Source organism: Pelobates fuscus, chromosome 12 (genome assembly GCF_036172605.1).
Source record: "Pelobates fuscus isolate aPelFus1 chromosome 12, aPelFus1.pri, whole genome shotgun sequence".
Taxonomy (NCBI): domain Eukaryota; kingdom Metazoa; phylum Chordata; class Amphibia; order Anura; family Pelobatidae; genus Pelobates; species Pelobates fuscus.
Window position 1 is genome coordinate 85,684,616 of NC_086328.1, and position 25,236 is coordinate 85,709,851.

The 25,236-nt window shown below is 43.4% G+C and overlaps 1 protein-coding gene across 1 annotated transcript; it reads right to left on the reverse strand.

Moving 5' to 3' along the window:
• Positions 1-5,578: 5,578 nt before the first annotated feature.
• FKBP2 (FKBP prolyl isomerase 2) lies at positions 5,579-24,640 on the reverse strand. Its single transcript, XM_063438858.1, has 5 exons — positions 24,029-24,640; positions 14,307-14,419; positions 5,967-6,013; positions 5,820-5,855; positions 5,579-5,738 (listed from the first exon to the last, which is right to left on the reverse strand). The coding sequence occupies exons 1-5, from the start codon at positions 24,194-24,196 to the stop codon at positions 5,677-5,679; spliced, it is 426 nt and encodes a 141-aa protein (XP_063294928.1). The 5' UTR covers positions 24,197-24,640; the 3' UTR covers positions 5,579-5,676.
• Positions 24,641-25,236: the final 596 nt, after the last annotated feature.

The following is a 25,236-nucleotide window of genomic DNA, read 5'->3' on the forward strand; positions in this document are numbered from 1 at the left end:
CTGCATAAAACTAAAATGGTTTCATTTTCAATCAGATGTATCTTCTCCATAAATTGACTTTTAATAGCATACAGGAGGCTCCTGCAGGGTATAGCAAGCTATTAACAGAGCAAGAGATAAGCAAGTCTAAATTGAACAGACTTTGCAATAAAAGTGTAAACATTAGATGACTCTTTACAGGAAGTGTTTAGGAAGGCTGTATAAGTCACATACAAGGAGGTGTGACTAGAGCTACATAAACAAAGTGATTTAACTCCTAAATTGCATTGAATGGAGCAGTGAGACTGCAGGGGCATGTTCTATACACCAAAACTGCTTCATTAAGCTAAAGTTGTTTTGGTGATTGTGTGTTCCTAAAGCTATAGTATCTTAGTCAATAGTTACCTTTTCTCCAATACTGCACTATTCTTGCTAGGGCTGGGCCAACCTCATTGGCTGAGATAATTAATCTCTCTGCGACCATCTGCTTGATATAGCAGTTTTACTAGGCTATTTCTGCAAAAGGTTCTAACTTGCAGGGTTAGAGACTATAGGCACCCAGACCGCCACATCTCTATGAAGTGGTGTGGGTGCCATGTCCCTCTAGTTATCAGTTAGTAGTTACACTGGATTTTTCCCCATATTGAGAATTCCGAGTGGATTTTAAATTTCATGCCAAATTAGCTGAACTAGCATATCTAAATTAGAGAATATTTCCAGTTATATATTTTGGCTCTAAATTTATATTGTTTGAATTCTCACATTAGTAAATAACCCTAACAGTCCTCCCAACTTGCTATGTCCCCCCTTTTTCTTCAATAATACAGCTGTACGTGATAGAATCAGGCTGCACATCAGAATGCTCTGAAAGTTCTAATTCAGCTGTTGGCATTCTATACTAAAAACCAAGCATACTACCCAGAAACCTCTACTGTGCCCGTAAGAAAAGCTCAGCACTGCCCAAGAACATTAAATCCTGTAGCTTATGGAGGAGGAGGCTACACTGCCTCTACAGGGGTGTCCAAAAGGTAGATCCCCCAGGTGTTTTAAAACTACAGCTTCCATGATGCTTTGTCATTCTAACGGCATGCAAAGCATCATGGGCACTGTAGTTCTACAACATCTTGGGATCTACATTTTGGGCACCCCTACGCGATAAACATGACGGCATACACACAGAAACATGTAGTGTCCTAGGTTGTATGGATGTGAAAATATAACTGGGGTTTAGGGCCTGTAGGGAAGGTATTTATAAAAAGGTTTAATTATTTCCTGTCCAATGGGAGTGGTAACTTAAATAATAACTGGCCATGGACGCACTACTTTAACTCCAAGTAGCCCCTGTGTACCATTGCAAGACAAATGCCTACATACATAATGTGTCTGCAAAACTAGTGAATACAGAGTATTGCTGGTGATTTTGTAACAGTTAATTTCTGCAACAGAAGTAATAGCGCAGTTGCTGTAGTGTTCAGGTGAGCTTGGGCAGCTGACATTAGCATTAAAAAAAAAGAAAAAAGTCAGTGACCTTACAATGGAGTACTCCGTATAGAATTAATGCTTATTTGAACTGTTCAGCTTTAATGCCCACAGAGCAATAGATTCAACGTTCCTCTAGAAGGTGTTTAGGAAACCTCTCCATGCAAATCACGAGGCCTTTAAATCTCCTCAGGACTCCATTCACTTTGTGTAAACAGAGGGATGGCTGATTTCTATTTACAGATCATTAGGACATGGGTAGCTATGGGGTTGCCATAAATTATAGGCACCATCCCACTTTTGCACAATTTTCATCAAAGGATGGCCAGATTTCCAGGGAGCCTCTTGCCCCCTCTTTTCCTATGGTGCAGACACGTTGATGGATTGTGTTAAACCACTGATCAAGGACGGTTTTGACATCTTTTCTGTTACAGCTAGCATAGAAAGCAGGCCTCTATAGTTCCAGCAATCATGGTTTGTGAACATCTGGCTCATCACTATTCTACTTTACATTTAAACCATGAAATCTGCACACTGTTTTTAGTACATAGAAACAGCAGCCTCGCTTCATTACATTTTATTCACAGACCAGCAATATCTTCTTTTGGTACAACAACCAACTGCTAAGATGGTATGCAACTTAAAAAATATGAAACTATTGCCTGATCTCTTCTTCTACATCCTAAACACTATGGTGTGTTTGTCTTAAATAAAAATCAAAATGCAACCTTGTCTTATATGGTAGAAGTGATCACTTGGCCTCCTGTAGAAGAATACAATCCAGCCAAATTCAGGATGCCAGTCAGTTTGTGTTTTTATTTTCTCCTTTTCATGTCCGTGAACAGACGCAGGAGCAGTTCTGATAGGGACACTATAGTCACCAAAATAACTTTAGCTTACTGAAGCACTTCTTGTGAATATATCATGGCCCTGCAGGTTTACTGCTCAGTTCTCTCCCATATTGGCGTTAAGTCACTTGTTTCTGTCCATGCAGCCCTAGCCACACCTCCCCTGGCTGTGTAAGTCACATACAAGGTGGTAGGACTAGGGCTCAAATAACTGAGCATTGAGACTGCAGGGTCGTGATATATACACACCAAAAATGCTTCTGTACACTAAAGTGGTTTTGGTACTTATAGAGCAGGGGTGCCCAAAAGCTAGGTCCCCGATATTGTAGAAGGAAGCTTTTATAAAGTCATTACAAGGACAATGCATCATGAAACATCTGGGGATCTACCTATTGGACACCACAACTATAAAAGGAACACACCAGGCACCATAAATCACTACAGCAGGCAGTAGTAGTCATTATGCCAGGAGTGCCCTAAAACACACACACACACACACACCCCAATCACCCCTTTCGAAATACTATACCACACATAGGCAACCTTCTGCACTCCAGCTGTTTTGGACTACACCTCCCATGATGCTTTGCTAGCATTATGGGTGTAAGAGCATTATGGGGGATGTAGTCCACAACACCTGGAGTGCCAAGGGTTGCCTACCCCTGTACTATACAGATTAGAGTCAATGACCTCTTATTGGTTAAACTAAATGGTTTATCTTCCAATCAAGAATTAAGTTTGTGAAACACTTTAATTAGCAAAACTAAAGATATTTGAATGGGAAAAAAACAACAAAACAGGATATCCACAGTGCCTTGCGTCAGCATGCAGAAGGACACACTACAATTAGTGGAACAATTGTTAAAAGGAACACTACCAAGCACCATAACCACTTCAGCAACTTATGGTGTATGGAGCATTCAGTTAAGGCATACATTAGATTTGTGAAAAAAGGAAAAAATTAAAATCTGACTAGAGAGGAAGGGTGACAACTGGTTCAAGATGTGTACACACACACACACACACACAATACTGAGAATCCCTATTTTCAGTTGATAGGCCACCTTTGTTCAAAAAAAGGTTTCCCACAAATTCCTATTCAAGAGAGATCTGAAACACGTGATTGGTATAGATTATATTTACTATAAAGCTGCCAGCCAGTGCCTAAAAAGTGTACATAGTCAATTGCTGCAGGGCCATTATTGGTTACTCCTTTAAATCCATGTGTATCTAATTATTTCAGGGGCAATGTATTCTAAAATGTTTTCAAGTATGCAAAACACACCGACCATAAACAGTAATGTTCTACTCAAGGATGTTGCATAAACAAGGGAGGAGCACCTTAAAACCTTCATCACAATGCACCATGCTATCAGAGTTATTACAACTCTTAAGGAATATATTCCTGGCATGAATCAGCCATATCTGCCAATAAGGTTAGAGCTCCATCTGCAGTACTCATCAGGGTTAGTGCAGGTCATTAAAATGAGTTAATCTGCATATTAAAAACATTTAAATGCCATAACTTACCTAGCATCTACTACTCCCTTTTTAAATAGCTTAGGGACATGACAAAAACCATCACCACAACAGTGCCCTCTTATGGTGCCAGGAGTGCCCTCCCAATGTAAGTAGTCAAAACATTTTAGAATGGTTTGACTTCTTCCCTAGTGTCAGTCAGGCACCTGGACGGTCACCTTAACCCCTTAAGGACCAAACTTCTGGAATAAAAGGGAATAATGACGTGTCAAGCACGTCATGTGTCCTTAAGGGGTTAAATGTCTGTTTTATGCTGGTTAACCTTTACTTAAAGGGCTAGCCAAACCACAGTGATTTTAAGTGGTCATGGTGTTAGGAGAATTGATGTGCAGTGTTTGTTTGAAATGCTGCACAACCAGGAGATATTTAAACTTGTGACCCGGGAGCTAGTTACACCCCTGGCTTTGGCAGCCCGGTTAGGCCAGCCTTCCTCTTTATACGCTCAGAGCACATGCATGCACTGTGAGCCAGCGAAAGAGTCCAATCTCATGCTCCTCTACAAGAAGCTGATGATTGGACCATGCGAGGAAGGAGGACATTGGAAGGAGGAGTGGAGCTCTGTTTAAAGGGACACTATAGGTCACCTGAACAACTTTAGCTTAATGAAGCAGTTTTGGTGTATAGAACATGCCCTTGCAGCCTCACTGCGCAATCCTCTGCCATTTAGGAGTTAAATCCTTTTGTTTATGAACCCTAGTCACACCTCCCTGCATGTGACTTGCACAGCCTTCCATAAACACTTCCTGTAAAGAGAGCCCTATTTAGGCTTTTATTGCAAGTTCTGTTTAATTAAGATTTTCTTATCCCCTGCTATGTTAATAGCTTGCTAGACCCTGCAAGAGCCTCCTGTATGTGATTAAAGTTCAATTTAGAGATTGAGATACAATTATTTAAGGTAAATTACATCTGTTTGAAAGTGAAACCAGTTTTTTTTTCATGCAGGCTCTGTCAATCATAGCCAGGGGAGGTGTGGCTAGGGCTGCATAAACAGAAACAAAGTGATTTAACTCCTAAATGACAGTGCATTGAGCAGTGAAATTGCAGGGGAATGATCTATACACTAAAACTGCTTTATTTAGCTAAAGTAATTTAGGTGACTATAGTGTTCCCTTAATAGGGCATTATATGTGAAAAGGATTGGAGTAACCCTTTAATACACCATGTACAGTTACAGTGTAATCAAGTGTATACAACAAATGTTATTTCAAATAACATTGTTTTCACCTTTATACTCTACTAGTGTGGAGTGTGTGGCTTGCAATCCTGGAATGCATGGTGTGGGCTGCAAAAACCAAACTCTCTGAGTTCAAAGGCTGGTGATGGTATGGACACACAGGGCAGGGGTTTTTAAACAAATAAAAAAGGACTAAAAAGGGTTCAGTAACTCCACATAAAGAGAATTGCATAGGCCCTGGGTGGTCACAGCCACAAGAATTTTCAGCATGATTTTATTTACAGAAGTCAATGGTATTTTTTTTTCTGTAAATGGATACTAAAAATTCCCTTTGGTACATTGAGTACTTTTGCTTTGCATAATCACAGAACTTTGTTAGAAAGTGGTATACAGCCTATATACAACCTTCACATACTACTTCTTGAAAGCATTACTGGTTAAAAAAGCAATATGGCCTTCCATTACACCAGCTTTACTGATCGCCTATAAATCCCAATAAGTGGGTTACTCGGACCCCCAAAGGTGGTCTCCAACGCATATTCTGCAGAAATGACCACACTAAACGTTTAGTGTCTGTTTATTCAGTACAGTGACAGGCTGTCCCCAACACAAATACTGTGCCCCAGACAAAGGAATGAGACGGCCCTCCACCCATCTTTATAAATCCGATCGTCTGTCGATCTCCAATAATTCCACTTCAAAGATCAGTGTAGCTCCACCTGAAATAAAGAAGGATTTAGACACAATGGAAAGATGGAGATATGGAATGATGAAGGAGTTAAGCAAAGAATGCACAGTACCTGGTATTTTGGGAGGCGCTCCTCTGTCTCCATATCCTAAAAGGGGAAAGGAAGTACAGTAGTGAGATTTCATGTATTTAAAATACTTTTTTTATATAAACATTTCAAAAGTAAGCATTTTTTTGTTTTTATTTAAAAATTCCTTACCAAGTTCAGAAGGAATTACCAGCTTCCTCTTCTCTCCTTCACACATTCTGAAAGAGATATTGTGTGTTATACATCTGTTTGTAGAATTACATAAACGGTCTCAGATACAATGAACATGTCGAAAGACTAATGGAGACTTAAATGTTTTTGCAAAGGTTTTTTTTTTTTTTTTTAATCTTACATAAGAGTAGAAAGAAGTTTGTTGACTGTGGGCTTAAAGGAACGTTCCGAGCCCCATAACCACTGTGCTGTAGTGGTCATGGTGCCAATTTAGATTGGTTTAACTGCTTACCTGAGGTCCACCAGGTGTTGCCAGCAGTGCACGGCTTAGCTCGTGAGAAATAAAGGAAGCTCCTAGCAGGAGCTTCTGGTTCACAAAGTAGAAGAAAGACTTTAAAAAAAGTGAGTGGAGGTGAAAAGATGGTCTGGAAAAACTGAAGAAGGTGGTTACATGGGGGAAGGAATGTGGGATAGAGAGAATGTTATCATGAAGATGGAAATTGTAAAAGTGAGTACATACACCACTAGTCTATAAATGCCTTGTGGAAATAATGAACGTAGGACACCCAAAGTTTACATAACAAAACCAATTGGCAAATGCAGCCAAATGTGTGATTTCTAATACAGAGCTCTGGCTGCAGCAAGAAGAATGCATGCTTAATTACACACACATACGCAATGTTTGTGCATTTCTTTATTGACCAAACCACAAGGAAGTTAAAGAGCACCTTAGTATTCATATTATTACCTACTGCAGCGGTAGGCAACCCTCGGCACTCCACATGTTGTGGACTACATCTTCCATGATGCTGTTAGAGCCACAATGCTGGCAAAGAATCGAGGGAGATGCAGTCCACAAAATCTGAAGTGCCGAAATCTGGAGTACTACTGAATAGTGCTTATTTTATCGACCTAAGTTGTCAAGAGACCATTGGCTCTGCAGGGAATCAAACCTACTATGATGTAGCCCTAGTCTCTGAGCTCTCACATACATCCCTTAATTCCCATAATGTGTGGTTTGAAATCTGGGCAGAGGTCTTCATACCAATTCCCACATGCAAGGCATAAATCAGACAGCTAACAAAAAAAACAAAAACAAACATTCGGCAAGTTAAACCCCTTAGGATGGAATCGCTTAGTGTGAAATCCTCATAATCAAGTGACATCCATGCTTTGGCATAAAATAAATTCCATTTAAGAGCCATCGAAATTAAAGTTTAGCCAAAAAGAGAATTCTAGGAAATGGGATTTACAGATTAACAGTTGATTAGCCTAAGGGATGCAAGGCCATGAAATAAGGATTTGAGACAGACACCAGAAACATATTTTACTTGTGCAAATAGAGTGTAGAAACTTTCAGTGAGAGCAGAAAAAGTCAATTTATTTCAGGCTTAGAGTGACCAATGAAGACAGATCCCCAGGCTGGCAACGCTTTGTGGAACCTCTTCACCAGTACAAAGTAAACTGCGCCCTCTAGTGGGCTACAGAGAAAATTCGGTTTTGAAAACTAGTCACAGCATCAGGCTATTTTAGATCTCTAAACTTTTTTTTTTATTATTATTTTTTAAACCAGGAAGGATACATTTAGATTTCTCTCGTTTTCAATAAAGTATATAGTGTGTAAGGACAACTTAAATCATACCAAATCTGGGGTCCTGATTCCCTATTTTCCCACTAACACCAAAAAGCTTAATTGTGATAAACCACCAAGATGGAAGAAAGGTTGCCACGGTAACTTGTTAGCATCAATTTCTATTACTTTTTATAGCGCTTCTTTGCATTTCATGGGGAATTCCATAAGCACAATGTTTTACAACTGGTGTGAGTTTTTTTTTTGTTTTAACACTTGCTTATGGCATAGAGCAGGCTTCCTCAAACTCCGGCCCTCCAGGTGTTGCTGAACTACAACTTGATTCTATGAATGAAATAGATAGGCTGAGAATCATTGGAGTTGTAGTTCATTAACATCTGGAGGGCCAGAGTTTGGGAAGCCTGGCATAGAGGGTATATACACTGATGGTACACCTGAGGACATTTTATGACATTAGGGTGAATATATTGTGCCTTACAGTTTTTTGTACTCTGTCACCTGAAATGTCAATCAGCAGCAATACACTTAGGCCTGCATTTAATATTCTTAGATAAGCAGTCCAAATGTAATATTTTTTTAAGGAGAGAATAAAAAAAAAAAAAAAAAAAAAAAAAACAATCTTTAACAAGTAATTTGCATTTACATAACAATACAACATTTTCAATATATATATTTTTTTTAACTTCATTTCATTGAAACAGTGCACTTTTAAGACAAAACCTCAGTGTTCACATTGCGGTGTTCAGACTGCCTCTAGTGGCCATCTACCAGACAGCCACTAGAGGCCCTTCCTGCACCTTTACAGTTTAACTCTGAAGCGGCGTTGGATGCCCTCACACTTTGCATGAGGACATCCAGCGTCTTCTAAATCCCTCATAGAAAAGCATTGATTTTGACAGGGGCCCCAGTGAAGGATTGCTGTCGGGTGACTAGTATAAATTAATTCTTGTGGTAATATACTCATATATTATACTTACATAAAAATGTAAAAGGCAAGAAAATGAATTAAAAATAGTGAACTTCTATAGGGTCAACTGGATTAGGACTAAGTATTAGGACTATTTTTAATTAATTTTCATGTAAGTATAATATAGAATATATGTGAGTATATTACCACTATTCATTGTTACTACAGCGCGACCTATTTCCAATCTTTTGTCTTGCCATTTTCTTTGAGGGTATGTGAGGGAACCTCATCAATAGGTTGCAGCTTTATATCCATTTTAGCTTCTATTTGATCATATAGCGCTGATCCAACATCTATTTGTATGAATTCATTCTTAATCGTCACCCAAGGACAGCAACCTTTCACTGCTTGTCCCAGGTCCACAAAAGCCTGACCCTACCTCTGGGGCGCCCCATAGTGTCAGGGGTTGATAACCTGACCTAAAATGGGAGTATTTAGATCGACCAGATTTTGAGATCCTTCGTTGAAGGACTACCGTCCTATATCAAGGACACTAAGCAAACCCTTGCCCTCATCTCAAACCTAAAGGTGCCAGCATCGGATGGCTTTTGTAGCCTTGATGTGGAAGCACTCTACTCTTCCATCCCGCACACAAGGGGCATTCAGCAGAGGTGAGGTGATTACGACAAGTATCTAAGGCAACGTGAAGGTTTTTGGATATATAGACTCAAAACATTGTACCCAAACAGACTCAACAAAATATTCTCATTTTCTCCCTTTCTTTAACCAATCTACAACCTTTTTTGATTAATATCCCTTAAAATGACGACTTTTTAAACTATACTAATGATAGTCTATTTAACCGATTTGAAATGGTAACTAGGAAACATTCTTCTAGGACTTCATAAATGATCTGGCAGTATATATACACACACACCTTTTCGGAGTGTTCTGTATTTTTAACCTGATTTCCCTTATATTGAAGCACACTAATGGCCATAGACTGTTAAATCTAATTTAACTATCCATAACAATTTGTTTGAACATTACATATGGGTTTCGGTACTTTTTTGGGATAATTTTTATATTTTCAGTTTTTTATTAATGGCCATTCTTAGTCTCTTTAATGGTTTGACATTATGGCAATGTTTTCAAAAAGTATATAGATAACCATCTATTGAGATGCTCCAATTTATACTTCTGCCCATTTATCTTCACTTTAACCCCTTAAGGACACATGACGTGTGACATGTCATGATTCCCTTTTATTCCAGAAGTTTGGTCCTTAAGGGGTTAAACACTTTTACACTCAGATTCTGCCATTTTCGAACAGCTGTTTAACTTAACTAAAATGCTGAGTTTACATATGGACTTCAACTGACTTTAACAGCCTCCTATAATCTGTCTCTACCCCCCCCCCTCCCCCCTCCTAGCTTAGCTTCTTACTTTAGAGCTGCCTCAAAGCAGCTAGAGAGATTTGGGGGTGTAAGGATACTGATTTTTATATGATAGGGATTTACCTTTACCTCCAAGTACTTGTACCACCCAGAGTATGAGATTAAGGTTTATGGATTAGGACCTTTAGAAAGGGATCTTAAAGGGAAACTCCAGTGCCAGGAAAACAATCCGTTTTCCTGGCACTGCAGGTCTCCTCTCCCTCCCACCCCCCATCCCCGGTAGCTGAAGGGGTGAAAACCCCTTCAGGTCACTTACCTGAGACCCCGCCGATGTCCCTTGGCGGTGGTTTCTGCTCGCCACCGATCCTCCTAGTGATTACGTCAGCCGGTGGGCGAGACTAATCCCACCTGCCGGCTGAGGAAACCTAATGCAATGCCGCGCACGCGCATTAGAGCACTCCATAGGAAAGCATTGAAAATGCTTTTCAATGCTTTCCTATGGGGAATTGAGCGACGCTGGAAGTCCTCACAGGGACGCTCTAGCACAGGTTTTCTGTGCTATAATCCAGGAAGTGCCCTCTAGTGGCTGTCTAGTAGCCACTAGAGGTGGAGTTAACCCTGCAAGGTAATTATTGCAGTTTATGAAAACTGCAATAATTACACTTGCAGGGTTAAGAGTAGTGGGAGTTGGCACCCAGACCACTCCAATGGGCAGAAGTGGTCTGGGTGCCTACAGTGTCCCTTTAATAGGGAGTCTATGGGATATGCTTTAACCGTGGTTTATGTGCCTTCAGATGCAGTATTTACCTAGGTTAGCTACCCTGACTAATCCCAGATAATAAATACATACATACATACGTATTTATTTTGATCCAGCTCTTTTGGATGACTGCTGTGTTTTTTGTAACTAATCAGGGTTGTGGTTTGTAGGTGATTATTGTTATGAACTCCATCCTTCCTGTTTTCCCCTTTAAATCCCATATTCACTCTTTTTAAGTAGAGTTTGGTCTAATTATTAAGGTGGGGGTGGTGAATTAACACTATACACCTACCCTCCTGTTCCTTACAATCAGACTCTACTAATATACCAGTTTACTTCCATTACTTTCATCATTGTAGAGAGAGATTATTATGACACTTTCACAAGTCACTTGTGTTTTTCACTATTATATAGATATGCCCTTTAAATACTAATAAAGTTTATATTAACATTTTTTGTTTCTTACCAATTATATTGGGTTATACATGTTATCTGTGGGCAATTGAACAATTAATTGGTTTTTTTAAAAAAAAAAAAAACACGTTACCCATAGTCTTGACTTGGGCCCCCCTTTTTCAAAGAAAGATTTTTTATTATTATTTTTTTTTGGGTGTGGTTTTTCTGGGTATAGCCCATTTTACCCATTTAGTCCATTCTTGACTCTTGGGTCAGGTTTTTCCTGCCCCTCTAGTCGTGTAATTTTGTCTCGACTTTGCACATCACGTTCTCCCATCAGCGTGACGAAGGGAGGTGGCACTAAAGCAGAGGGACACCATAGAGTTATACATGTTGGTATTCCTAACGCGACAGTAAGAGTTTCTACAAATGGAAAGTCACGCATCTGTCGAACATCATATACATTATCCAGGCATGTCACATGGAATTGTGACTTAATGTTTCAATTAAGCTTGGCCATCAATTATAGCAGAATATCTAGAAATTTAATCTTGGATATAAACATTTCAAAGTCTGGTTTACCATCACTCCATTTCTTAGCAATGAATAGCACTCCACTGCCCAAATACAAAATAAAATATAAACTACAATTTATTAGTTCTACCCAAATTAAAAACATGAACGTTTACTTCTAATATCCCCCCCCCCCCTTCCCTCCCCATTTGTTGTATATATAAAAACAGGGGTACATCGAAAAAAAAAGTATCAAGTAGAAGTTTTTGAGAAGGAGGAGTACTGTGAATTAGTAAAAGCACCCCCCCCCCCCTCAAAAAATAAAATAAATAAACAGGAGTTTGTTCACTGTAATTATTAAATTACAAAATGTAGGCATAAATGGCATAGTTGAATACATTTGTGAATTTATCTGTCATCACACCTTCACACCACCGCCACCTCCAAAGTGATCTAAATGAGCAAACTATCACAAAAGTGAACTGACATGGCGTGTTTAAAATTAAGACGTTTTCCAGGACTTTTGGACTTATAATTTACCAAGTTAAAGAGACACTATAGTCACCAAAACAACTTAAGCTTAACAAAGCAGTCTCACTGCTCAATTATCTGCCATTTAGGAGTTAAATCACTTTGTTTAACTTCAACTAAGCACCTTTCCTGCACACAGATTGCCTGTACCATACCGTACCACTACCTAAACATGTCAAACTGCAGAATCTGACAACGGACAGCAATTCCCTCTTATTATATAGCGCCAGCAAATTCCATAGCGCTGTACAATTGGTGGAGTAACAGACACGTAATTGTAACCTTTGGCTTATTACTGCAAGAAATTAAATGGAATTCTAGGCCCATTAGGTTTTCCAAAAACAGGATAAATTATTTTTGAGGTAATTCTTTAGATCATTTCAATGTGACTGGGGCGGAGACAGCGGCCATAGTTACAGGACGCATCTCTGTTGAAATTCGAGCAAACTAGAGCTTTAACTTAATAATTTTATAAAATTATTATTATTATTATTTTTTTTTTTTTTTTTTTTTTTTTTTTTAAGACTGTCTTACCCAGCTTTTGCTGCTCCCTTCCTTAATCTATGGGGCGCAGAAGCATGATGTAAAAGGCTAACAAACCTCTGATCACTGTCCATTTTGGCGATCTGCTGTGGAGGCCGCAAAATTCTCAAAGGCCTGTAGTGGTGTGGCCGTCAGATGGGTTTTCACGGTCATCTAGTTAGGAGTCCTTTGTGGAGGAGGCAGACATAGCCACATGGGCAGAGGGAAAGTACAATAACTCACCTCCCAAGCCTGCCAGGAAGTCACCATCACAGAAGAGACACTGAGTGGCCTCCTGGATGAGCTCCACCACAATATTGCAGTTGATATAGGCCAACTACAAGATGAGATCAGCAGGGTATCTGCACGCCTGCACAACGGGGAATTAAATACAGTTACCCATGAGAACCACATCTCAAGATTGGAACAGAAGCCACAGACTTTGCAACATGCTCAAGCCCAAATCCAGTAACGTATGGTGGCTATGGAAGACAGATGCAGAAAGAACATAAGTATGCGCAACCGGACAGAAACTTTAGAGGCTACGGAGTTTCCTCATCTTTTTCGCAGACTTCTTACCAACCTCTTCTCACTTAAACAGACCAAAGCCATGCTACTAGATGGATGGTATCGGATTCCAAAACCAGTCACTGGCAATCATGGGGCAAGCAGGGACATCATTGTCCGAACTAAAGACAGATTGTCTTTAATGGCAGCGGTCCTCAATAAATGACCATTCTGCTTTGAGGGACACTCCCCTGCTTTCCGGACTTGTCTAAAGCCATGTACTGGCAGAGGTCCCTGCGGCCCTTAAACATGGAATATACCCTTCACAAGGTGCAGTACAGATGGGGCACACCACACTGCTTGTTAATTACCCGGGGCACTGGCACAGTAAAAGTTGTTGAGGGTTCAGAGGTGACAGCCATGCTACAGAAGCTAGGGCTCTCTGCCAGCATCACAGAGCCGCCTAATCCATGCGAGACTGAGCGCATGGGACCCGGAGAGTGTTCGCCCATTTGTTTATTATCTGGCAGAACTGAACTGGCTGGAAGGGAGACTGCAAATGTGGCCAGAATATGGCAGCTGAGGCGTTTTCAGAAGGACTGGAAATGACGTTGAGCAATCACAGAAGGACCAATATGGCTCCCGAAAAGGACATGACAATTAAAGGGCTGGGACAGTATTGAATTAAGGACGAAACGGTTGGGTTGGTCTGATGGACTGCCTTCTGCGGCACTTTACTATGATGTAAGCATTTTATAATGTTTTTATTGTAATAGATTTTGTCTGTTTTACGCTAGTTTGGTGCTTTCTTTTCCACTATATCCTGGGAGGATCTATTCATAAAGGCTTCATTCCAAGACAATTACTATCACACCCATGCAGACATACTTGAGCCAGTGATGCACAAGCTCAAGAAAATGTGAGTGTGATACTATAACCACATACAGTCTCTAGAACCCCAAGACTATTATTTTTCCCCGTATGCATGCTTCTTTTTTATGGTCCTCAAGAGCTGGGTTATGCCAGATACAATTCCCTGAAATGCTGCAGAAAAAAATGTGCAGGTCGGTAAAAATCTCAAACAGTCTGAATGATACTATTAAATGTAATATAATGCACAACCTCGGTTTAAAAATATTAACATAAAATGTAAAACCAAATACAAAAAACAAAACAAAAAACACAGTAAATGGTTACAGTGATAAAGTACACTTACCCAAGAAGCCCCTGGTCCCATCCCTTGATAACCTGCCCAGTGCCCAGTGTAAAGGTGAACGGCTGATTCCTGGGGATGCTGCTATCAAACTCTGTGCCATCTTCAAGCTTCCCCTAGGGATGAAATTAAAACGTTAATCCATAATCTTTGGAAAAATTACAAAATATCCTTTCCCCATACAGTACTTCAGCCCTACCACTTCCAACATTATGTGTCAATTTACTAGCAGGATGGTCTAGAAAGCCACTCTCCACATAGAACAAACAAAAAGGAATAGAATATTAAAAGAACTGAAATAAAACATTGCTAAGAACAAGACAGTTTTATTAAGTTTTTCCATACATTGATACAGTCGCATTGTTTACATATAGTTGTTACATCGGTATAGTTTGTAGTACACCCATAGGAAAGCATTGCATTGGCTGAGATGGTCAATTCAGATGATCTCAGCCAAGGAGGCGGGCTAGACAGGCAGAGCCAAACGCCACCCTGGCCAGTGAGTATCTCCTCATAGAAATGTATTGAATCAATGCATCCCTATGAGGAATGTTCAGTGTCTCCATGCAGAGGGTGGAGCCACTGAATGGCAGTGCTAGCCCCAGGAAGCACCACTAGTAGCCATCTGGGGAGTGGCCACTGCAGGTGTCCCTAGGCTGCAATGTAAACACCGTCTTTTTTGTTTATGCAGCCCTAGAAACACCACATTGCATGTGACTTGCACAGCCACCTTAAACACTTCCTGTAAAGAGTCATCTAATGTTTAATACTTCCTTTATTGCAAATGCCCTTTAATTTATAATTTTGTATCTCCTGCTCTGTTAATAGCTTGCTAGACCTTACATGAGCCTACTGTACAATTAAAGTTCAATTTACAGAGCAGGAAATTAAAAAAAAAAAAAGTTAAGCTGCAATTGAAATTAAACATTTTCTTTCATGCAAGCTGTGTCAGTCACATCCAGGGAGGGTCTGGCTAGGGCTGCATAGACAGAAACAAAAGTGATTTAAAGCATTCTTCTTCTGCAGTTTACACATGGCCCAGCGAGCATATCTGTCAGATCAGCAGGGGCTACCCAGCTTGTAAACAAAGAAAGTATTTTATGAGCATGAGACAAAATAACTGCTGATGCTAGCACACTTTGACCAGAATACAGTCATAAGTAATGGTGGAGTTCCACTCTGGACATGTATCACAGGAAAATGTAGCCTCACAATCTTGCTTTCCCAGAAATCAGTACCTACATTTCAACTTGACTACACAGCAAGATAAAAATGTCCTTCAAGACAAATCTCATTAGTCTTACTACAAATAGGAAACAGTTCCTCATACTGTTTTCCTATAGCATCCTTTTAAGTTTGGAGCTTTGAATTATAAGTATATTATTTGGTGTGTAGCAAATTTGACTCTGCCTTTAGCAGAATTAAATTCATACACCCCATATATGCAAGTGCTGTGTTCCTTCTAAATCACCAGAATATATTCAAATAAGCCTTTCTGAGTGAATTGACTCCTGGACCCACTGCACTTGACTGCATTTGATTTCAGTTGCGACTCAATATCTTGGATAGGTCGGATTAATTCGGTGAAAATGAATATTCTTCCACGTATACTGTTCTTGTTTCAGGCACTACCAATACGCGTCACTAAATCTCAACTGGTCCCGTTACAAAAATCGATAGGGGACTTTATATGGCACAATAAGAGACATAGAATATCCAGACAGGTGTTATATCGACGCAAGGACAGGGGCGGATTGGGATTGACGAGCTTGTATTTTTACTATCTGGCGGCCCAACTGACGCAGATAGCAATATGGCATTCCCCGCCTGATGAAAGGAGGTGGGTAGAAATTGAGTCTATGATGGTAGGCTCAGACGTTCCTCAGTTCACAATGTGGGTCCCGAAGGATAGCAGACCGATAATACGAGCGACATGTCCAGCCATACTTAATTCAATGCAAATATGGGATAGATGTAGTACCAGGTATGGACTCGCTTCGTCCCCCTCCCCCCCCTCACTCCAATATTGCAAAACCGTGACTTCCCCCTCCAGGAATAGTGCCTAGAGAATTTCAACACATCGAGAGGACCGGACTACAACGGATCCATCAGTTATTCCCAAATGGAAGAATAATCCAATTTGCGGAACTCCAACAGGGCAATCACTTAAAGCGGCACTGTCATGCCGAACTTACCTTTCCTCAATCTCTTCCTCTTCTCCCCCTCTCTCGGGATCTGTTATTTTTTTCTTCCAGTCTTCTTTAGTTTTCTTTAAAATCATAAGACAAAGTAGGGACTCTGTCTTATGGAGGATTCCTCCGCTTGACCAGCTCTGACCAGCGGAGGAGCAAAGTGTGCTTCATTTCCGCTGGTCAGAGCAATTTTCCCATGATCCCTAGCTTTCCTCCCAGTTCCCACAATGCTTCCTGTCAGTATTGCCGAACGTCCTGTCACTTAGACAGAACGCCGGCAAAACTGCCGAATTGCATCCTAACAGAATGAGCACTGTTTCTACATTGGTGTTAGGATGCAATTCGGTACTTTGTTCGGATCGGAATTTCATTCAAATGAATGAAACTCCGATCCTATTCATTGCTGTGGCTGCATCTTGCAGCCGCTTAGTAGATAACTCCCTAATTCCCACGGTATCAGGGAGCTATCTACTAAAAGGCTGAAAGCCAAATTTACTAACACCAAGTAAAAATGACTTGGTATTAGTAAATAATATGCCCCTACTCGCTATACCGCGAGTAGGGGCATGTCTAGTAAGCAGTGAGCAGCCTGTGGCTGCTCACTGTAAAAAAAAAAAAAAAAAAAAAATATTGCCCCCCACCCCCTAAACGACGGGTGGGGGCCGTAAAGTAAAATAAGGGAGGGAGACCTATTGTCTCCCCCCCCCGGCCCCCACCCCTGGGCGGCGGGTGGGGGCCATAATGGTAATAAGAGGGGGGGGTGGGGACCTACTGTCCTCCCCCCCCCCGGCCCCCACCCCTGGCAGGCGGGTGGGGGCCATAATAGTAGTAGGGGGGGGGGACCTACTGTCCTCCCCCCCGGCCGGCGGGTGGGGGCCATAATGGTAATAAGAGGGGGGGGGTGGGGACCTACTGTCCTCCCCCCCCCCCGGCCCCCACCCCTGGGCGGCGGGTGGGGGCCATAATAGTAGTAGGGGGGGACCTACTGTCCTCCCCCCCGGCCCGGCGGGTGGGGGCCATAATGGTAATAAGAGGGGGGGGGGACCTACTGTCCTTCCCCCCCGGCCCCCACCCCTGGGCGGCGGGTGGGGGCCATAATAGTAGTAGGGGGGGGGGGGGAGACCTACTGTCCTCCCCCCCGGCCCCCACCCCTGGCCGGCGGGTGGGGGCCATAATGGTAATAAGAGGGGGGGGGACCTACTGTCCTTCCCCCCCCCCCGGCCCCCACCCCTGGGCGGCGGGTGGGGGCCATAATAGTAGTAGGGGGGGGGGGGGGGGACCTACTGTCCTCCCCCCCGGCCAGGGGACCATAATGGTAATAAGAGGGGGGGGGGGGGGACCTACTGTCCTCCCCCCCCGGCCCCCACCCCTGGGCGGCGGGTGGGGGCCATAATAGTAGTAGGGGGGGGACCTACTGTCCTCCCCCCCGGCCCCCACCCCTGGCCGGCGGGTGGGGGCCATAATAGTAGTAGGGGGGGGGGGACCTACTGTCCTCCCCCCGGCCCCCACCCCTGGCCGGCGGGTGGGGGCCATAATGGTAATAAGAGGGGGGGGGGGACCTACTGTCCTCCCCCCCCCGGCCCCCACCCCTGGGCGGCGGCCATAATAGTAGTGGGGGGGGGGGGGACACCTACTGTCCTCCCCCCCGGCCCCCACCCCTGGCCGGCGGGTGGGGACCATAATAGTAGTGGGGGGGGGGGGGGGGGGGACACCTACTGTCCTCCCCCCCCGGCCCCCACCCCTGGCGGGTGGGGGCCATCATAGTAATAAGGAGGGGGGGGGGGGGAGAGAGACCTACTGCCCCCCCCGGCCCCCACCCCTGGGCGGCGGGTGGGGGCACTAAGTAAATTTCCCCCCCCCATCAAGGTGACTAGGGGTGCCCAAGCCCCTAGTCACCCACCCCCCACCCAAATAAAAAATGCCCCTACCTACCCCCCTCACCCTAAAAAATAGTGAGGGGGGGAATAAAATTGCTAACCTGTAAAGTAAAATTAAACTTACCATTCGACGTCTTTTTTCTAAAATATTCATTTTTCAGCCCCAAAAAAGGCCAAATAAAAAACCATCATAGCCGTCGAGCTAAAAATAAAATAAAAAACCCGAGCGCAAAAAAAAAAAAACCCGACGAAAAAGAAAAAACCCGAGCGCACAAAAAAATAATCCATCTTCACCCATGGAGGGCTCTGCGCAGACGGAGCTCCGCAGGGCGGGGCAAGGCTTATAAAGCCTTGCCCCGCCCTGCAATTAGCCTAAGAACACTCTGATTGGTGGGTTTAAGCCAATCAGAGTGCTCTTTGTCATTTTACAAGCGTGGGAAAGTTCTTTGGAATTTTCCCACGCTTGTAAAATGACAGAGCACTGTGATTGGATGGCTTGAAATCCATCCAATCACAGTGCTCTGTGTCATTTTACAAGCGTGGGAAAGTTCTTTGGAATTTTCCCACGCTTGTAAAATGACAAAGAGCACTCTGATTGGCTTAAACCCACCAATCAGAGTGTTCTTAGGCTAATTGCAGGGCGGGGCAAGGCTTTATAAGCCTTGCCCCGCCCTGCGGAGCTCAGTCTGCGCGGAGCCCTCCATGGGTGAAGATGGATTATTTTTTTGTGCGCTCGGGTTTTTTCTTTTTCGTCGGGTTTTTTTTTTGCGCTCGGGTTTTTTATTTTATTTTTAGTTCGACGGCTATGATGGTTTTTTTATTTGCCCTTTTTTGGGGCTGAAAAATGAAGATTTTAGAAAAAAGACGTTGAATGGTAAGTTTAATTTTACTTTACAGGTTAGCAATTTTATTCCCCCCTCACTATTTTTTAGGGTGAGGGGGGTAGGTAGGGGCATTTTTTATTTGGGTGGGGGGTGGGTGACTAGGGGCTTGGGCACCCCTAGTCACCTTGATGGGGGGGAATTTACTTAGTGCCCCCACCCGCCGCCCAGGGGTGGGGGCGGGGGGAGGACAGTAGGTCCCCCCCCCCATTATCATTATGGCCCCCACCCGCCGCCCAGGGGTGGGGGCCGGGGGGGGGGGGGAGAGGACAGTAGATCCCCCCCCCCCCCTTATTACTATTATGGCCCCCACCCGCCGCCCAGGGGTGGGGGCCGGGGGGGGGAGGACAGTAGGTCCCCCCCCCCCTTTTCCATTAGGGCCCCCACCCGCCGCCCAGGGGTGGGGGCCGGGGGCTGGAGGACAGTAGGTCCCCCCCCCATTATCGTTATGGCCCATACGCGCCACCCAGGGGTGGGGGCCGGGGGGGGGGGGGAAGAGGACAGTAGATCCCCCCCCCTTATTACTATTATGGCCCCCACCCGCCGCCCAGGGGTGGGGGCCGGGGGGAGGACAGTAGGTCACCCCCTATTACTATTATGGCCCCCACCCGCCGCCCAGGGGTGGGGTCCGGGGGGTGGAGGACAGTAGGTCCCCCCCCCCCTTATTACTATTATGGCCCCCACCCGCCGCCCAGGGGTGGGGGCCGGGGGGGGGGGAGGGAGGACAGTAGGTCCCCCCCCCTTATTACTATTATGGCCCCCACCCGCCGCCCAGGGGTGGGGGCCGGGGGGTGGAGGACAGTAGGTGTCGTCCCCCCCCTTATTACTATTATGGCCCCCACCCGCCGCCCAGGGGTGGGGGCCTGAGGGGAGGACAGTAGGTCCCCCCTCATTCCCATTATGGCCCCAACCCGCCGTCCAGGGGTGGGGGCCGGCGGGGGAGGACAGTAGGTCCCCCGTCCCCCCCTTATTACCCTTTTTTTTTTCTCTTACAGTGAGCAGCCACAGGCTGCTCACTGTTTAGTGGACATGCCCCTACTCACGATATAGCGAGTAGGGGCATTGGGGAGATTTTAATCTCCCTTGTGCTATTATGGGGGTCATATTGACCCCCATAGAGTGAGGAGGGGACCTGGGGGGCTTATGAAGTGGTGGGGAGCACTGCTCCCTGCCGCTTCTGTCTTTACATATTACAAGGAGGGAGCTGCACGCCGGTAGCTCCCTCCTTGTAATAAACCGAACAAACAAACGAACACTGATACACAGTGTTAGTTTGTTCGTCTGATTTTTTCTATTCATTCATTCGTCTGTCTGATGAATGAATGGGTGAAATTCCCGTTCGCATGTCCAGATGTTTCACTGGGCATGTGCGGGAATCTCAGGGCTATCTAGTGTGGGTAGATGACGTGTCCCACAGGGACTTCACCTACCCACACAAAGATGGCGGCGCCCTGAATATAGATCGGGGCAGAAAATAAAGAATAAAAAATAGGTAATGTGGGGGGTATAGGGGCATTTGGGGATGACTAGGGGGTCGATTGGATGTAGTTGAGGCGGGAGGGGGGTTAAAAAAAAAAAAAACGGAATTCGGCATGACAGTGCCGCTTTAACCCCAACGGATTTCTTCCGATACCTTCAAATCCGGGACTTCACCAGACAACCACACATCAAAGAAGCAGCCCAGAGGAAGATTACTTTTTATGAGACCATGTGCTTACACGGAGTAGCCCCCAAGGGACTGATTACGCTCCTATATGCCCACCTCAGCACAGAGAATAAAGAATGGGGAAGCCTGACTTACACCGACAAATGGGAATCGGACTTAGGGGAGGTGCCAGAAGGCACAGAGTGGCAAGAGATATGGGAAGCCAACACTAAAGCCTCCATATGTGTCACGTTTCAAAAACAATCGTGGAAAACCATGCTACGCTGGTATACCACACCCATACAACTCTATCATATGCACAAAACAGACACTGACGTCTGCTGGAGAGGTTGCGGTGCGCGTGGCACTTACCTACACATGTGGTGGGAGTGCCCGAAAATCCAGGAATTCTGGAAATCTGTTGAAGATATACTGAAACAGACTTTCGACAGGCCCCTGCCTATGGACCTTTGGGTATATTTACTTAATAGGTCTGTGGACGGATGGACCAGGAGAGAGCAGAAATTAATACATAAGGTGACTATGTGCACGCCGAGCAAATGCAACCGCATGGCTTTCGCCAGAGGGCCCAGATCATCAGGGGGTTGTGCCCAGAATAAGGGACTGTAGAATAATGGACGACCTGACAGCAAGGATAAAGGGTTCGGTGGAGAAGTTCCAGAAACTGTGGGAGCCATGGGACAACAGCGCCCTGGGCTCGAATAGAGATGAAGGGGGCTAGGATAGCGAATAAGGATCCGACGCGACAGTAACGGAACCAGAGGTCCCATGCGGAGGGTTGTGGTGTCACCCTCGGAAGGCCCCCTCCTCCCCCACCCTCTACTCTCTCTTTTTCTCTCTCTTCTCCCATCGCTACTCCTCACTTCTACGTCTTTCTTATTCTCCTTAGAGCCGCCCCCCTGAGTTCGGGGGGGCAGCCTTCTATTTGTATTTTCAGATATGATTGAAAGGTTTGAAAGAACAGAGAAGCCCTTGGGCTGATCAAGAAGGATTGTATGGATCATTGACAAACCTGATACTTGTCTCATTAAAATAAAAATACCCTTGATAGGAGGCAAGCCACATAAGGCCCAGGAATGGGCGTGAGTTATAACTTCTGATTTGTATTGTTCAAAAGGTTGTTTTCTCACGAATTGTAACTTAGTTGACTTCTGCGTAAGCCCAACAGTTAATGTATACTTGCTTAGCCTGTCGAGTACAAATAAAGATTTAAAAAAAAAAATGTTTAATGGTGAATAAAAAGGACAGCGCCAAGGGACTCCAGGATCTATAACAACTTTAATGAGATAAAGCAGTTATGGTGTCTGCAGTAGAAGACAGCATTTGGAAATCCATATTTCTTTTGACAGAGTTTCCAAATATGGATTTATTTATTTCTCAAAAGAAATTGTACTGTGGCAATGTTTCCAAGTGCTGGGTGTTGGATCACCATTTTACTGAGAAGAGGGGAAAATGGCCAGGTTATAGGTAAATAGTGTGACAGTGAGGAGTTGCATTAAAGCAGAACATAAAAAAGGTATTAAATTTTTTTTTTTTTTAACAAATTTATAAAAATTAAAATACAAAATTCGGCATTTTTATAAATAACGAAACCTGAGCCAACTGAAGTGGCAGGCACGCTCTATTTGAGCACTCGTCCTCCCACCGCATACATCGGACCAGAGTCCAAACCTCAAATCAGTATGCTGCTCATGCTTTTGCAAATGGTTTAAGATATAAAATGACTACAAGTATAAATAAAGGCATGCTTTTATTGGGGTGTTTCTCCCCCCCCCTCTACCCTTCTTATATGGGCAATTAAAAAGGTAACTCCAGGTATTATGACTTCAGTGATTTGAAGTGGTCATGGTGCCGACTCTGCATGCATACATACATACATACATACATAGCGTTTCACTATGAAATGCTGCATATACACAGATAAATCACTTTGCTGCCAGAGGTGTAACTCCACTCCCAGCAGTGTCATAAGGGGGACAATAGTGAGTACCCTGGATGCGTTTCGCAGCCCCCAGGTGCTCTCAACATGTTGAGAAAGCACCAGAGGGTGCGAAAAGCGTCCAGGGTTCTTCTCCCTTATCTTTTTGTGGGTAGCGGTGTAGGTGGTCTCCCTCACGTCTGGCAGTAGCAGGTATCGCAACTATTTGATATTTTGTTCACCAAGTGTTCCAATTTTTTTGCAAGCTTGTTGCTTTTGCCTGGATATCTGTGTCATTGTTTTGTGATAACGTTATGCCATTTGCATTGCTCAATATACCTGCTCTAATATTCAGCTTTTTTGAGTGCTATCATGACTACTTCATGCCATACATCGCTGCAATTTTTATATCAATATACGTGCACTTCTATATTATTTTTTACCTGCATATTTTTCTGTGGATCACATTTACTTTTAGTGCGGACTGCATTATTTGTTTTGCATTTATGCTTCCAGTTTGGCTATTTTGGTGTGAAATTCTTTTTGAATTCTTGATACTGCTCACTTGAGTAAATAACACTGTGTTAACTGAATTAATGTCTGCAACCACACATTGCTACCACTAATTTTGGGCAGGCTGGGATCTGTATGTTGCAGTTCTACCATGAAATTTGGGCTCAGGTGCTGCACAGTGTCAAGACACAGAATGTATTAGGGATGTGCATGGGCAAAAAGATTCGGCTCAGTTTAGCACTTCAGGTAAGTGTAGGGTTAGGAGTAGAGGTAACCCTAACCTTACCCGTTTTGCCACTTTTCAGAAGTCCAAAGCACTTTGGCACTTCCGAAATTCGGCACTTTGGAAGCATCTGAATTTCCATTCGGACCGAACTGCACATGTCTACAATGCATTACTTTCATTTAACGCACAGTGTGATGTCACCCACCATGTAGTAAAGGATTTGAAAACAGGATCTGCAGTAGGCAGATCATGTAATATTATAACCATCAAATTACAGCTCTAATTAGCCTTGAAGGAGAAGAAAAAACAAACGAACATAATGTGTGATGATCCCGTATGAGAATAGCAAATAGAAATAATTACAAACATATAATAAAAATGTACTTGGCCTATGATGGTAAATAGATTGACAGAAATTGTTGATTTAGTTTACGTGTTCTGTACATACTCACTGTATAATGCATATGCAAAGTGTCTCCTTTCCGAGATTTAATAGGGCAGTTTTCCACTCTTTTTTTCACACCAATCTGCAATTTTTTCCTGCCCTCGCTTGCTTGGGCTGGGGGTAGCAGGGAGAAGAAAAGCAGACACCACAAAGGTGCAAGTGACAGAGCATTCATAGTGACGACAGGAGAAGCTCAATTACAATACACGATGAAACTCAGATCTGCAAACAAAACAAAAACCCCACAAACATATAAAATACAGGTGGGCAACAATGGTAAAGGATTACATACAAAATCATTGGGTACCAGTCTATTAAAAGTCTTCTAACCAGAACACTATGATGAGTATATAACAGAGGGCTGTGTTTTGTTTTAGAATTTCATACATTATCTCTACAACTAGTACTGTACCAGAGCACAGGTTCAACTAAACACAATATAACACAGGAGTCTGATAAATACCAATCAGTCTGTCCAGGTTAGGACACAGCACAGTGACAAGGTTTTAACAGATCAGTACCAAATTACAGCTACTAAAATGGTTTAAGAACAGATATTGTATGGATGGAAGGGCAAAACAGCAACAAGGTTGGTGAGAATACTTTTTTACGTGAATAAGGGCACAAAACACACAGAAATGCTACAAGAGCAAGGGTGATGCGTTATCCCCCAATGAAAGGGAAATATATATGGAAAATACCACATACTCTGTATCACAGGGGTAGTCAGCCGGGATAACACCTGTAATTTATCCATAGCTACCGCATGTATGAGAGTTCTATGTATCACCTGGCTTCCTACCCCTCCATAAACCAACTCAGCGGATCATCTTAAAAACGCAGTATGTGATCATCTAAATTGGCACATGGCTCACTCCCCCCTCTCACAGAACCTTTTTATTAAAGTTCTCACACTCATTTGTATTAGATACAAATCGGCAGCACTTACCTTAATTGCTGGCTCTTCTCACAGAATTTTAACAGGTAGATTTCATTTTTTTTAATGTTTTAATAATTTGCCCCAAAAGGACAAGAGCACCATTTTTAGATTATCAAAACTACTCCCTCCCCACAAGATTACCAGTATATTTCCTCACTTCCCCGACGTACCCCTGTCTACGGAGGGGACCCTTAATAATAAGAGCTTGTTCACATAGCCCTGAACATGTAATAAAAACGATCAGCATGCAATATACAGCACCTCTGTATAGCACC

What these genes read in the sequence shown, in the direction of transcription:
- FKBP2 (XM_063438858.1), bottom strand. Translation starts at nt 24,196, where the DNA reads ATGAATGCTCTGTCACTTGCACCTTTGTGGTGTCTGCTTTTCTTCTCC. An exon ending in TGGGACCAGGGGCTTCTTGG is followed by an intron (nt 6,014 to 14,306) that starts GTAAGTGTACTT and finishes TATCTCTTTCAG; the next exon opens with AATGTGTGAAGGAGAGAAGA. An exon ending in AGCGCCTCCCAAAATACCAG is followed by an intron (nt 5,739 to 5,819) that starts GTACTGTGCATT and finishes TCTTTATTTCAG; the next exon opens with GTGGAGCTACACTGATCTTT.